This window comes from Coregonus clupeaformis, chromosome 10 (assembly GCF_020615455.1).
Source record: "Coregonus clupeaformis isolate EN_2021a chromosome 10, ASM2061545v1, whole genome shotgun sequence".
Lineage (NCBI taxonomy): Eukaryota > Metazoa > Chordata > Actinopteri > Salmoniformes > Salmonidae > Coregonus > Coregonus clupeaformis.
In genome coordinates, this window is record NC_059201.1 from 55,538,830 (window position 1) to 55,555,573 (window position 16,744).

Consider the following 16,744-nt stretch of genomic DNA (forward strand, 5'->3'; position numbering starts at 1 on the left):
ACTCATCCCGAACCATCACAATTGGGTTGAGGTCAGGTGACTGTGGAGGCCAGGTAATCTGATGCAGCACTCCATCACTCTCATTATTGGTCAAATAGCCCTTACACAGCCTGGAGGTGTGTTGGGTCATTGTCCTGTTGAAATACAAATGATAGTCCCACTAAGCGCAAACCAGATGGGATGGCGTATCGCTGCAGAATGCTGCGGTAGCCATGCTGGTTAAGTGTAACTTGAATTCTAAATAAATCACTGACAGTATCACCAGCAAAGCACACCCACACCATCACACCTCCTCCTCCATGCTTCACGGTGGGAACCACACATGCGGAGATCATCCGTTCACCTACTCTGCATCTCACAAAGATATGGCAGATGGAATCAAACATTTCAAATTTGGACTCATCAGACCAAGGGACAGATTTCCACCGGTCTAATGTCCATTGTTAATGTTTCTTGGCCCAAACAGGTCTCTTCTTCTTATTGTTGTCCTTTAGTAGTGGTTTCTTTGCAGCAATTCGACCATGAAGGTCTGATTCACGCAGTCTCCTCTGAACAGTTGATGTTGAGATGTGTCTGTTACTTGAACTCTGTGAAGCATTTATTTGGGCTGCAATTTCTAAGACTGGTAACTCTAGTGAACTTATCCTCTGCAGCAGAGGTAACTCTGTGTCTTCCTTTCCTGTGGTGGTCCTCATGAGAGCCAGTTTCATCATAGTGCTTGATGGTTGTTGCGACTGCACTTGAAGAAACTTTAAAAGTTCTTTAAATTTTCCGGATTGACTTACCTTCATGTCTTAAAGTAATGATGGGCTGTTGTTTCTCTTTGTTCTTGCATTAATATGGACTTGGTATTTTACCAAATAGGGCTATCTTCTGTATACCAACCCTACCATGTCACAACACAACTGATTGGCTCAAACGCATTAAGAAGGAAAGCAATTCCACAAATTAACTTTTAAGAAGGCACACCTGTTAATTGAAATGCATTCCAGGTGACTACCTCATGAAGCTGGTTGAGAGAATGTCAAGAGTGTGCAAAGCTGTCATCAATGCAAAGGGTGGCTATATTTTGATTTGTTTAACACTTTTTTGGTTACTACACGATTCCATATGTGTTCTTTCATAGTTTTGATGACTTCACTATTATTCTACATTGTAGAAAATAGTAAAAATAAAGAAAATGAGTAGGTTTGTCCAAACTTTTGACTGGTAGTGTATATACAGTGGATATAAAAAGTATACACACCCCTGTTAAAATGCCAGGTTTTTGTGATGTAAAAGATAAATCATGTCAGAACTTTTTCCACCTTTAATGTGACCTATAACGTGAACAATTCAATTGAAAAACAAACTGAAATCTTTGAGGGGGAAAAATAAAAAATAAAAAACTCACAATAACCTGGTTGCATAAGTGTGCACACCCTTAAACTAATACTTTGTTGAAGCACCTTTTGATTTTATTACAGCACTCAGTCTTTTTGGGTAGGAGTCTATTAGCATGGCACATCTTGAAGTGGCAACATTTGCCCACTCTTCTTTGCAAAAGCGCTCCAAATCTGTCAGATTGCGAGGACATCTCCTGTGCTCCTCTTCAGATCACCCCAGAGATGTTCAATTGGATTCAGGTCTGAGCTCTGGCTAGGCCATTCCAAAACGTTAATCTTCTTCTGGTGAAGCCATGCTTTTGTGGATTTGGATGTGTGGTTTGGGTCGTTGTCGTGCTGAAAGGTGAACTTCCTCTTCATCTTCAGCTTTCTAACGGACGCCTGAAGGTTTTGTGCCAAAATTGCCTGCTATTTGGAACTGTTCATAATTCCCTCCACCCTGACTAAGGCCCCGGTTCCAGCTGAAGAAACAGCCCCAAAGCATGATGCTGCCACCACCATGCTTCACTGTGGGTATGGTGTTCTTTGGGTGATGTGCAGTGTTGTTTTTGCGCCAAACATACCTTTTGGAATTATGGCCAAAAAGTTCAACCTTGGTTTCATCAGACCATAACACATTTTCCCACGTGCTTTTGGAGGACTTGATGTTTGTTTTTGCAAACTTCAGCCGGGCTTGGATGTTTTTCTTTGTAAAAAAAGGCTTCAGTCTTGCCACCCTACCCCATAGCCCATTCATATGAAGAATACGGGAGATTGTTGTCACATGTAGCACACAGCCAGTACTTGCCAGAAATACCTGCAGTTCCTTTAATGTTGCTGTAGGCCTCTTGGAAGCCTCCCTGACCAGTTTTCTTCTCGTCTTTTCATACATTTTGGAGGGACGTCCAGTTCTTGGTAATATCTCTGTTGTGTCATATTTTCTCCACTTGATGTTGACTGTCTTCACTGTGTTCCATGGTATATGTAATGCTTTGGAAATTATTTTGTAACCTTCTCCTGACTGATACCTTTTAACAATGAGATCCCTCTGATGCCTTGAAAGCTCTCTGCGGACCATGGATTTTCCTGCAGACCTAAGAAAATGTCGGGAAAATCCTACTAGAACAGCTGAACTTTATTTGTGATTAATCAGAGTCACTTTAAATGATGGCAGGTGTGTAATGTCTTCTATTTAACATGAGTTTGAATGTGATTGGTTAATTCTGAACACAGCCACATCCCCAGTTATAAGAGGGTGTGCACACTTATGCAACCAGGTTATTGTAAGGTTTTTATTTTTCATTTTCCCCTCGAAGATTTCAGTTCGTTTTTCAACTGAATTGTTCACATTATAGGTCACATTAACAGTGGAAAAAGTTCTGACATTATTTATCTTTGTCTCATTCTTTTACATCACAAAAACCTGGCATTTTATAAGGGGTGTGTAGACTTTTTATATCCACTGTATATAAAAAATGGTGTGCGTAGAGAGTATGGACAGTACATGGATCTAAAAGGTGTGTACAGCATATATATGCATTAGATGAGCCATGGCTAGAATACAGTATACACATATAAACAGTATGAAAATGTTGTTAAAGTTAACAGTGTTCAATGTCTCTATATACAGTGCCTTGCAAAAGTACTCATCACTCTTGGTGTTTTTCCTATTTTGTTGGATTACAACCTGTAATTTAAATATATTTTTTTTTTGATTTCATGTAATGGACATACACAAAATAGTCCAAATTGGTGAAGTGAAATGAAAAAAATAACTTGTTCTAACAAATAAATAACTGAAAAGTGGTGCGTGCATATGTATTCACCCCCTTTGCTATGAAGCCCCTAAATAAGATCTGGTGCAACCAATTACCTTCAGCAGTCACATAATTAGTTAAATAAAGTCCACCTGTGTATAATCTAAGTGTCACATGATCTGTCACATGATCTCAGTATATATACACCTGTTCTGAAAGGCCCCAGAGTCTGCAACACCACTAAGCATGGGGCACCACCAAGCAAGCGGCACCATGAAGACCAAGGAGCTCTCCAAACAGGTCAGCGACAAAGTTGTGGAGAAGTACAGATCAGGGTTGGGTTCTAAAAAAATATCCGAAACTTTGAACATCCCACGGAGCACCATTAAAACCATTATTAAAAAATTGAAAGAATTTGGCACCACAACGAACCTGCCAAGAGAAGGCCGACCACCAAAACTCACGGACCAGGCAAGGAGGGCATTAATCAGTGAGGCAACAAAGAGACCAAAGATAACCCTGAAGGAGCTGCAAAGCTCCACAGCAGAGATTGGAGTATCTGTCCATAGGACCACTTTAAGCCGTACACTCCACAGAGCTGGGCTTTACTGAAGAGTGACCAGGCAAACACGTTTGGTGTTCGTCAAAAGGCATGTGGGAGACTCCCCAAACATATGGAAGAAGGTACTCTGGTCAGATGAGACTAAAATTGAGCTTTTTGGCCATGAAGGAAAACACTCTGTCTGGCGTAAACCCAACACCTCACATCAACCCGAGAACACCATCCCCACAGTGAAGCATGGTGGTGGCAGCATCATGCTGTGGGGATGTTTTTCATCGGCAGGGACTGGGAAACTGGTCAGAATTGAAGGAATGATGGATGGCGCTAAATACCGGGAATTTCTTGAGGGAAACCTGTTTCAGTCTTCCAGAGATTTGAGACTGGGATGGAGGTTCACCTTCCAGCAGGACAATAACACTAAGCATACTGGTAATGCAACACTCGAGTGGTTTAAGGGGAAACATTAAAATTTCTTGGAATGGCCTAGTCAACGCCCAGACCTCAATCCAATTGAGAATCTGTGGTATGACTTAAAGATTGCTGTACACCAGCGGAACCCATCCAACTTGAAGGATCTGGAGCAGTTTTGCCTTGAAGAATGGTAAAAAACCCCAGTGTCTAGATGTGCCAAGCTTATAGAGCCTTCTTCACCATGGTGTCGGTGTGGTGGGACCATTTCAGGTCCTTGGTGATGTACACGCCAAGTAACTTTAAGCTTTTGACCCTCTCCTCTGTGGCCCATTGATGTTGATGGGGTGTGCTCTCTCTGCTGTCTCCACAATCAACTCCTTCATTTTTTACATTGAGGGAGAGGTTATTTCCCCAGCACCACTCTGCCAGGGCACTAACCTCCTCCCTGTAAGCTGTCTCATCGTTGTTGGTGATCAGGCCTACAACTGTTGTGTCGTCAGCAAACTTGATGATAGGGTTGGAGTTGTGCGTATCCATGCTGTCATGGGTGAACTGGGAGTACAGGAGGGGGCTGAGTACACACCCCTGGGGGGCCCTCGTGTTGAGGATCAGTGTGGTGGAGGTGTTGTTGCCTACCCTCACCACCTGGGGGCGACCCGTCAGGAAGTCTAGGACCCAGTTGCACAGGGAAGGTTTAAGTCCCAGGGCCTTTAGGTTCAGGTCGAAAGCTTACAGTGAGGGAAAAAGTATTTGATCCCCTGCTGATTTTGTATTTTGCCCACTGACAAAGACATGATCAGTCTATAATTTTAATGGTAGGTTTATTTGAACAGTGAGAGACAGAATAACAACAAAAAAATCCAGAAAAACGTATGTCAAAAATGTTATAAATTGATTTGCATTTTAATGAGGGAAATAAGTATTTGACCCCTCTGCAAAACATGACTTAGTACTTGGTGGCAAAACCCTTGTTGGCAATCACAGAGGTCAGACGTTTCTTGTAGTTGGCCACCAGGTTTGGACACATCTCAGGAGGGATTTTGATCCACTCCTCTTTGCAGATCTTCTCCAAGGCTGACGTTTGGCAACTCGAACCTTCAGCTCCCTCCACATATTTTCTATGGGATTAAGGTCTGGAGACTGGCTAGGCCACTCCAGGACCTTAATGTGCTTCTTCTTGAGCCACTCCTTTGTTGCCTTGGCCGTGTGTTTTGGGTCATTGTCATGCTGGAATACCCATCCACGACCCATTTTCAATGCCCTGGCTGAGGGAAGGAGGTTCTCACCCAAGGTTTGACGGTACATGGCCCCGTCCATCGTCTCTTTGATGCGGTGAAGTTGTCCTGTCCCCTTAGCAGAAAAACACCCCCAAAGCATAATCTTTCCACCTCCATGTTTGACGGTGGGGATGGTGTTCTTGGGGTCATAGGCAGCATTCCTCCTCCTCAAAACACGGCAAGTTGAGTTGATGCCAAAGAGCTCAATTTTGGTCTCATCTGACCACAACACTTTCACCCAGTTCTCCTCTGAATCATTCAGATGTTAATTGGCAAACTTCAGACGGCCCTGTATATGTGCTTTCTTGAGCAGGGGGACCTTGTGGGCGCTGCAGGATTTCAGTTCTTCACGGCGTAGTGTGTTACCAATTGTTTTCTTGGTTACTATGGTCCCAGCTGCCTTGAGATCATTGACAAGATCCTCCCGTGTAGTTCTGGGCTGATTCCTCACCGTTCTCATGATCATTGCAACTCCACGAGGTGAGATCTTGCATGGAGCCCCAGGCCGAGGGAGATTGACAGTTATTTTGTGTTTCTTCCATTTGCGAATAATCACACAAACTGTTGTCACCTTCTCACCAAGCTGCTTGGCGATGGTCTTGTAGCCCAATCCAGCCTTGTGTAGGTCTACAATCTTGTCCCTGACATCCTTGGAGAGCCCTTTGGTCTTGGCCATCGTGGGGAGTTTGGAATCTGATTGATTGATTGCTTCTGTGGACAGGTGTATTTTATACAGGTAACAAACTGAGAGTAGTACTCCCTTTAAGAGTGTGCTCCTAATCTCAGCTCGTTACCTGTATAAAAGACACCTGGGAGCCAGAAATCTTTCTGATTGAGAGGGGGTCAAATACTTATTTCCCTCATTAAAATACAAATCAATTCATAACATTAATGACATGTGTTTTTCTGTCTCTCACTGTTCAAATAAACCTACCATTAAAATTATAGACTGATCATTTCTTTGTAAGTGGGCAAACGTACAACATCAGCAGGGGATCAAATACATTTTTCTCTCACTGTATATACAAAAGTATTCTGACATTGCTCGTTCTGTTATTGCTCTTTCTGATATTTACTCATTTCTTGTTTTAAAAACATTGGGATTATGTATTTCTATTCTTATTGTATTACTAGATATTACTGCACTGTTGAAGATAGAAACATAAGCTTTTCACTGCACCTGCAATAACATCTGCAAATATGTGTACGTGACCAATAAACTTTTATTTGATGTGATGTAAAGTAAGCGAAACTAAGCTATTCCCTGGGGTGAAATTTCCCTAGCCGGAATGGATACTGGAAACACATGCACAATACAACATGTTGTTACATGCATATTACTGTACAGGAGTTCTGACTGAACTACCATCTAGTCTCAAACCAGGAAAAGGGAAACAACATAAATAAGTACTGAATGGGATTAATAAAGCTTTCTGCATTTGAATATTGAATTGAGCCGAAGGTGGGAATCAGACAGACAGACAGATCATAGAAGGCCAAGGAAATTCATTACCCAAATGTATTGAACAATGCTGCCAGTTTATTGTGATGTGAGTGACCATTTAGGGAAAATCATATTTCATTAGCAGATTAATGGCCAGTAGGACAGCCTTGGCAGCTTTGCTGAGTTGGGCGAAGAAGAAATGGCCGTATTTAATCCTATATTGCTCTAATTAAAGTATTTGATATCCTTAGCGATGGATGAGTCCGGCAACATCACCACCCAGCAACTATTAATAGTCCTGGCTTGTGCCCCGGCTTCATGGACAGCAATAACTCTGGGTAATTTTATTAATAAAATCATCTCTCTTTCTCTCCCCCCTGATATGCTTCTACCGCGTTTATACAGTGGGGAAACAAGTATTTAGTCAGCCACCAATTGTGCAAGTTCTCCCACTTAAAAAGATGAGAGAGGCCTATAATTTTTTATCATAGGTACACGTCAACTATGACAGACAAATTGAGAGAAAAAAATCCTGAAAATCACATTGTAGGATTTTTAATGAATTTATTTGCAAATTATGGTGGAAAATAAGTATTTGGTCACCTACAAACAAGCAAGATTTCTGGCTCTCACAGACCTGTAACTTCTTCTTTAAGAGGCTCCTCTGTCCTCCACTCGTTACCTGTATTAATGGCACCTGTTTGAACTTGTTATCAGTATAAAAGACACCTGTCCACAACCTCAAACAGTCACACTCCAAACTCCACTATGGCCAAGACCAAAGAGCTGTCAAAGGACACCAGAAACAAAATTGTAGACCTGCACCAGGCTGGGAAGACTGAATCTGCAATAGGTAAGCAGCTTGGTTTGAAGAAATCAACTGTGGGAGCAATTATTAGGAAATGGAAGATATACAAGACCACTGATAATCTCCCTCGATCTGGGGCTCCACGCAAGATCTCACCCCGTGGGGTCAAAATGATCACAAGAACGGTGAGCAAAAATCCCAGAACCACACGGGGGGACCTAGTGAATGACCTGCAGAGAGCTGGGACCAAAGTAACAAAGCCTACCATCAGTAACACACTACGCCGCCAGGGACTCAAATCCTGCAGTGCCAGACGTGTCCCCCTGCTTAAGCCACTACATGTCCAGGCCCGTCTGAAGTTTGCTAGAGTGCATTTGGATGATCCAGAAGAGGATTGGGAGAATGTCATATGGTCAGATGAAACCAAAATGGAACTTTTTGGTAAAAACTCAACTCGTTGTGTATGGAGGACAAAGAATGCTGAGTTGCATCCAAAGAACACCATACCTACTGTGAAGCATGGGGGTGGAAACATCATGCTTTGGGGCTGTTTTTCTGCAAAGGGACCAGGACGACTGATCCGTGTAAAGCAAAGAATGAATGGGGCCATGTATCGTGAGATTTTGAGTGAAAACCTCCTTCCATCAGCAAGGGCATTGAAGATGAAACGTGGCTGGGTCTTTCAGCATGACAATGATCCCAAACACACCGCCCGGGCAACGAAGGAGTGGCTTCGTAAGAAGCATTTCAAGGTCCTGGAGTGGCCTAGCCAGTCTCCAGATATCAACCCCATAGAAAATCTTTGGAGGGAGTTGAAAGTCCGTGTTGCCCAGCGACAGCCCCAAAACATCACTGCTCTAGAGGAGATCTGCACGGAGGAATGGGCCAAAATACCAGCAACAGTGTGTGAAAACCTTGTGAAGACTTACAGAAAACTTTTGACCTGTGTCATTGCCAACAAAAGGTATATAACAAAGTATTAAGAAACTTTTGTTATTGACCAAATACTTATTTTCCACCATAATTTGCAAATAAATTCATTAAAAATCCTACAATGTGATTTTCTGGAGAAAAAAAATCTCATTTTGTCTGTCATAGTTGACGTGTACCTGTGATGAAAATTACAGGCCTCTCTCATCTTTTTAAGTGGGAGAACTTGCACAATTGGTGGCTGACTAAATACTTTTTTCCCCCACTGTATATCAGTGCTTCGCTTGCCCCGCCACACTCTCCCGTAATGAATCACTTCGAAATGCATGAATCCTCTCTCTCCACCTCTCATTCTTTTGAGTTCATCTTTGCTCATGCTCTGTCTGTCTGTCTGTCTGTCCATCTGTTTCTTTCTCTTTGTGCCCTACCCCACACTCTTTCTCTCCTCCTCTCATTCTCTCTATTGGTCTGGCTAAGGCCTATCATGTATCCTGGCTGAATAGATAGCACAGTCTGTCTCCTAACAGAAAAATAATTCAGTGGCAAACGGGGAGGCCCTGGGGGTAATTCTAACACTGCCTTTATAAGGAAAAGCATTCAGACTGGAGTTTAAAATATGAACTTATGATTATCAATTGCTAATGACTGAATTCAGACAATCATGGGTATGCAGTAAAAATGTACCCTATTTCTTCTGCTGTTGCCGTCTTATCTTTTCCAATCATAACATGTCATACAAATCAAATCGCAATCAACTCATAAGTAAGATATGAATGAGGATAGGATGTCTGGGGATGTTTCGGGCAAAGACTTCAACTGTTATGTTAGTGTTATCCCCCTAAACACCCAACAATCTCTCAGACTAAGTTGGCTTACCTTTCCAACGTAGAGTGGTTCCGTGCCCGTGTACTCCTCCACCACAAAGAACTGGTTCCACACCCATCCTCTCTTCACTCGTTCACGGGACATGAGCTCCTGCTCCTTCGTTTCACCCTTGGCCACGCCACTAGTCCTCGTGGTCTCTGACCATCCACAACTACAGCAATGCAAAAGCCAAAGGGCTGCCATCAGGCTACAAGCTCCCAGTCTCCAACAGGGAGCCATTTTGGAAAATCCTGATTGGCTCGACATGTGACGGGGATTACCGAAGAGGTGAAAAGAGTCCTCAAACCAGCAATATTGAAGAAAAAACACTCCAAGGCCAACCAAGATTTCTGTTCTAGGACTCTTGGATTAATTCACAAGATTCTTGAGCGTTCAATTGTCTTAAATAGTTCAGTCTCAGGATGCAGGGCATGTCATGACACGCCATGACTCGATGAATTTAGAAAGGCTGCAGAATGTTTTTTCTCTTTGCAGAAGAAACTTGGCAAATCATTTTCAATCAGACTTATCTTTCCCATGTGATCTTCGCCATTGAGCTTTTCCTGACTTATCTCCGCTGTCTGTCTACACTGGTATCAAATCCATTCTGGTAACAGAGATGTTTTTTGTTACTGTACAAGGGAAAACTGCATTCAAGATTTCCAAGACTAGCTTTCCCATATGTTTTATGGGTAGCACAGTTTCACGTTGTTGACGGCAGCTCCACAATCCATCAACAAGTATGGCGTTGAAGGGGGTGGGCTTGATATTGATACAAAACACCCTGAGAATTCAAATTGACAATTTCAATCCATACTTGGTAATTTTTGGATTATTCCAACACATTAATTTGGGAAATCCTGCAATGGACAAGCTCCTTTGAGTAGAAGATCATGGGACCTAAAACCATTGAAATGGCCTTGGTATCATTATCAAGGTCAATTTGGGCTGTAACTGGTAAAACAAGGTTAAAATCTTACTGAAAACCTTGGGTATCTCACTACTATCTCCAAACTATTGGAGCTGATTGACACTAAAATTCATAGTTATTATCTATCAAAATATCTTTATTTTGTAATTTCTAATTAAAATGGATTTCAAAGAAATGCAGGTCATTCGGATACTCAGGTCTACAGATCCACAGATTACAAGCGTCTCTCCAGGTCCAGGACCCTAGAGCTGTGTATGGTCCAGTGGCCCTCTCTTTTCACTCCATTCCAGTATTAGGGAACAGTATCCTTCATGGGACTCCATTGGCTCAGATTTTATTCTGTTCCAGAATTATTCTGGATGGTTCAGGCAGTGAGAGGGCCCCCATAAAGTGCTGAAGGTAACGGCAAAACCTGAAAAAGACAAGAAGGAAAAGTATAGGTTACCATCACGTTTTCCTGTAGAACAAAAGGCATTTATCACTGGTTGGGCTTTACACTGCAGTGTTTTTCATCATATATGAAATTGTATAAAAAATGTTTAATGCATACTGCAAAAACAAAACGTGCCCAAGGCTCAACTCATTTATCGTTCAAACTAAATTCAATTACACTATCTCTCCAAAATGTGCATGTCTTTCGTGCCAACTTCCTTTTAGCTCTTCACAACTCCAGCCACAATAATTAAAATGTGTTGTTTTTGTTTGGATTATCTGGAGGGAACTGTTTTCAGCCTGCCATTTATTGTGTTCTGCAAGCACCCGAACAATGTGCTCTAAGCACAAGAGCGATGGCACAGTACTGTATGGGGGGAGCGCGCGCCAGGTGTGTGGAGGGGAGGATGGAGAAAAATAGAGGCAAGAGAGAAAAAGGGGGATGGTTCTTCATCACGAGTCGGGCCCCTAGCATCTGTCTGCCTCAGTCCGGCCAACCAAGCAGGCCTAACCCCGGCCAGCTGATTAATTTGCATGAGGGAACACTAATTGGATAAAAGTATTAATCAATTAATTCAATCCCTCATGGCAACAACCCCCTAATACTTCAAACAAACACCGCCGAGAGCGGCGGGAGTAGATAAGAGGCGATGCGTCGCAACGCAGGAAGATATTGTGATTAAGACAGGGCTTTGCGTTGTATTTGGGCAGCCAGGTAGGTATCAGACACACTTCCTGAACACATTCCGAAATCTAAATTCCAACATGACCATGAATAACAATTACTACGTTTTGCAAGGAGAATACAACTTTTATATAGATATTGTATACAAGGTACAACATCTGTGAAGTGTAAACCTACAATATCTTCACATCTTCAGATGCCCCTGTGTGATATACAGGCCAACTGAATAACATGCACGGCTTCATGGCAGACTACACATTGAATTGTTGGATGCACTTCATGTATGGATTCTTCCAATTCTGGCCTCATGCTTTCCATTTGATTTTGTCATGTCTTTGGCTGTGAAATGCTGTGCTCTGATAGCTTTGTGTTCTATTTATATCATGCTGAGTAATAGTACTACAGTTTGCTACTCTGTCTCGCATCTATGAATTATTGTGAATTATTGTTAAAAGGTTATGACACGTGACATTTAGAGTAAGAAGTGGCAAAGATGAATCAAGTCACAATTCAACATGACTGTTTGATCCAACGGGAAAACCCTGACACCTGGGAGAGGAAACACCTGGGTCAAACACGTACCATCAATGGACAAAACAGCGCTTCACTTCTTATCAACCAGGACTTTAGAATATGAAATGGTAACCAAAAGATAACACAATGAAAGGAAAATATTAAATGGTAAAAATGACAAGAGTTGGCCAAAATATCCTCTGTAGTCTTCTGCTCGACTTTAATTGATCCAAAATAGAAATGTTCATACGTTTTCATATGTTTCAACTAAAGAGCTTACTTCAAAGTTAAAGCGCGTTGTTTATTCCTTTCCGCCTCAAAGGCAAATAGCTTGGGGAAAAAACACAGATTAATTTATTTTCTTCGATCTACCCTGCCCCCTTAACTGTAGATATTTCAACTGTGTGCTTGGCAGTGCGTATATGATTAATTAGAAACTATTTGTATCAAACACTTTTCTGGGTGACAGTACAGCTCTTAAGTTGCTCTGTAAACCGAAACATTTGCTCGACTCCGAACCTCTTGTCATTTCAAAACAGCAACCTGATTTCCAGCTTACTCTGAATTTCATTAAGTATGTATGCATTTACTCTTAATTAGGTGTAAAAAAAAAAGTATGAAACCCTAATGATTTTGAGAAAGAAAGCGAGAGAGAGAAGTCTCGTTTTCCGTATCTTGGCCACACAAGAGAAGTCGCGGATGTTCGTTGCTAGTAGCCAGGCCTAATTAGTGCTGTGTCAATTAATGCCCTTTCGAACAGGAACCAGCTAGCTAGCCGATACAGTACAGTCACAAGGCATCTCTTCCACCCCAAAAGATATTGACAAGTCCTGTGCAGTCATTCGTGACATATTAGGGCGGTGGATTGATTTTAAAGCATGGCTGCTGCTTCTCATCAGTGGCCCTGCCCAGAGCAGGCCCCCTGACAGCTGGCAAGCGGCAGACGACGGATTGGGAGAAGGATCACTACAAAGTGATGGGCGTGGTGAGGCCAGTGACAGGGAAACAGGCCGTCTCAGTCACTCCCCCCTCCCACCATCTCTCCATCAGCTCTTGCTTTTTCTCTTTGGTTTTCTCTTTCTCATCCTCCTCTTTTTCCAATCAGTCTCCCCAGCCCTCTCTTTTCCTTCCTCTTCTCCCACTCTTCTACCTCTCCCTCTATCTCCTCCTCGCCATCTCTCCCTCTGGGTCTCCTCTAATATCACTCCATACTCTTCCTCTCTCTGCCTCTGCAGACAAAGGCTACTATTTTTCCATTGACGTCCATTCATTTCATAGCTTGTGTCTGCTATTGACAGTATGTGCTTTTTTTGTGGTTTAGTAGAATAGTTTAATAATAAAAACAGTATAGTAAAATTCATTGTGTTGATGCCACTTGTACAATGATTGCCAATCTTTCTCTCTGTTTCTCTATGTTTTCAAATCCCTGATCCTTGTCTTTTTGACCTTTTAACTCTCTATCCCGTTCCGTCTGACACTCTGATAGTCTGTCCTACTTTACTAAGCTACCTACTTTTTCTCAGTCACCTCAAGTTGGGCCCTGTTCCATTCAATATCTCTCACTATGTCCCCCTTTCTCTCCCTGACTCTCTCCACCATGCTACTATTTAATTCTTCAGGTGTGTATAGCCATCTGGCTTTCTCTTCCTTTATTCCCTTTGTATATTTCATTTTCCATCTATTTCGCTCACCCCATCTCTTAAAGTCTGTCACACTCTCTTTTTCCACCTCTCTGTATCTCTTCATCGTGCTCCTTTAAGTCATCTCACCCTGTTCATTTCCTTGTCATGTACACTAGTGAGTGAGGTTTACTGTCCCAGCAAGTGAGTAAAAAAGAATGGCCACCATGTTGGTTCCTTTAAAGGACTAATCCGCAGTTGAAACAATAACAAAGCAGTCACCCGCCAAGAGCTATGGATGCAAGGACTGACCATTCATGATATCAAAAAATTACAGCTTTAACCATGTTTTCAGGCTATACAGTGTTTGTTTACATTGACATTGTTTACGAACACTGGAGTAAAATAAGCTTCTATTTTGGGTTCTGGTGTGGTACGACAGTTGAACAGCTCATGAGGCATTAATAAGTTATATTATTTAAGAATCAATGGGTATATATCATTAATTTATGGATGTAGCCACTGCAGATTTCCCCTTTAAACACGTCTGACAGCAGAGCTGTGTCCTAGTATCACTGCAACATCACCACATCTCTCCTATAACAACTCGTCATTTCAGGGTACGAAATACTGACAGAATTGATTAAAATCTAAGGGGGAGGGGGGTTATATTTGTAAGCTAATAGCCTGAGGTTAACACATACCCCTCCCTCCTGTGTTTTTTCTATTCTTTGTTTTGATTATGCATCTGCAACACTGTCCCTGCGATGGATGAAAGCGATCATCAAAGCAGGACCCACGAGGAGTTCAGACAGTCTGCTTATTCAAGTGAGCTCCACCGCCAGAGTCAAATCCCCTTCGCCATGCTTATTAAAAAAGTAGATTTTGTCATCTCCAATCCTAATTTGTCACAGTTGCTTGGGTTCCATGGCCCCAGTGTCAGGGAGAAAAACCACAGAAAGCAGCATACACAACAAAAACATTGCTTTGCAGTGAAATGTTTATGTGGTTGTGCTTTATCTGGAGTTTTAAATGGGTAGTCTGGTTCAGGATTGACAAAGAGTTGGTTGTGAGTTCAGTAGGCTGAAAAGATAGCAATGATGCTCACACAAGAAGCATTATAACTGTGGTCAAACCATTTGAAACTTGTCATAATAGCTTAAAAGTATATCCGTGAAAGCAAACGTTATCAAATCAAGCTTTGTTGATATAGCACATTTCAGACATGAATGCAATGCACTTCACAGGAAAAAAGTTTTTGTTGTTGTACTTTTACCCCTTCTTTGTGATATCCAATTGGTAGTTACAGTCTTGTCCCATCGCTGCAACTCCCGTAAGGACTCGGGAGAGGCGGTCGAGAGCCATGCATCCTCCGAAACACAACCCTGCCAAGCTGCACTGCTTCTTGACACACTAATCGCTTAACCCGGAAGGGCCAATGTGTCAGAGGAAACACCGTACAACTGGCGACCCAAGTCAGCTTGCAGTCGCCTGGCCCACCACAAGGAGTCACTAGAGAGCGATGGGACAAGGACATCCTGGCCAGACCTTGTGTGCCACCTCATGGGTCACAGCCAGCTGTAACACAACCTGGGATCGAACCCGGGTCTGTAGTGACGCCACAAGCACTGCAATGCAGTGCCTTAGACTGCTGCGCCACTTGGGAGGCCCTAGGAAAAAAATATTTTTTTTTTAACTATGAAAATAAATATTTATTACACAACAAACATAAGAGGATAAAAACAAAAGAATAGCAATAAAAACTGAAAGAGTAAAAAAGCACCCTAAGGAAAAACAACGCTAAAAAGGCGTTTTAACGCAAAAAAAGTTTGGGCCCCCCTCAGGTTCTCTGGCATGCTATTTCAGAGGCAGGGGGCATAGTAACTAAAGGCTGCCTCTCCATGCCTCCTGGTCCTAGCTTTGGGATAGTTAAAAGGCCAGTGCCAGAGGACCTGAGGGACCTACTGGGTACATAACTCAAAAGCATGTCTGATATGTATTGTGGTGCACAATTGTGGACTGATTAAAAAAATAAAATTTTAATTAATTCTAAAACTCACAGGCAGCCAGTGCTAAACCAGTTTAATGTGTGCTCTCTGTCTGGTCTTGGTCAGTACCCGTGCTGCAGCATTCTGTATGTTTTGCAGTTGACCAATGGCTTTCTTGGGTAGACCAAACAGGAGAGCATTACAGTAGTCAAGCCTGCTTGTAATAAAAGCATGGATGAGACTCTCTGTATCAGCCTGAGATAGAAACGTCCGCACCTTGGCAATGTTCCTCAGGTGGTAAAAAGCTATTTTGGTCACATTCCTAATGTGTGATTGGAAATTGAGTTCAGAATCTAAAATGACACCTAGGTTTTTTACCTGGCGTTTTATCTTTATTGTCCATTAATTAAACTGTGTAGACAGATTATCTCGCTGTGCTTTGGCTCCAATAATAAGTACCTCAGTCTTGTCTTGATTTAGCTGGAGGAAGTAGTGAGCCATCCAAGTATTCGAATCACTAATAAAGTCTAATAATTTATCTGTGGAGCTAAAATCCTTGGGTGACACAGAAATGTAAAGTTGTGTATTGTCTGCGTAGCAGGGAAAATCAATACCGTGCTTTCTGATAACGCTGTTAAGGGTTAACATATATAAACTGAACAGTACCAGACCCAAAGTTGAACCTTGTGGATGCCACATGTGATATCTATTTTCTCTGAGTTATGTTCACCAAGGGTGACAAAAAACTGTTGACCGGTTTAAAAGGTCCTAAACCAACTTAAAACTGGACCGTTGGAAAACGACTTGCCTTGAATGACATTATGTTTAGCTTAAAATACTTGCCAAAGCAACCAACTCTTGTGCATTGTGGGTAGGTAATGACAGAATAGAATATAACATAATATCCATATCTACCTGGATAAGACAGTATTTGCTAAAAGCACCTTCATGGACCTTCATATTGTGTAAATGTGTTTTTCAAATCTCTTCATTTACACACCAAAATTGAGTAATTTAATACAAAATATCATTTGGATGCACTGGCTGTAAAAACATTCCTCTCAAATTATGGAATTTGCTCAAATATATAATTATGCATTCAAAACATCTCCGGACACCACACTGAAACATTGACTTGAATTACTAAAAACCCCTCTGA

General features: G+C 42.0%; 1 protein-coding gene across 3 annotated transcripts in view; it reads right to left on the reverse strand.

Annotated features, from left to right (window-relative positions):
- Positions 1–16,744, reverse strand: part of LOC121575579 (cadherin-22-like) — a 283,643-nt gene that overhangs the window by 115,724 nt on the left and 151,175 nt on the right. For all 3 annotated transcript variants that reach the window (XM_041888768.2, XM_041888769.2, XM_041888767.2), the window contains exon 3: positions 9,430–10,760. In XM_041888768.2, the coding sequence (XP_041744702.1) occupies positions 9,430–9,684 (255 nt within the window). In that variant the 5' untranslated portion in view covers positions 9,685–10,760. The remainder of the gene's footprint in view (positions 1–9,429; positions 10,761–16,744) is intronic.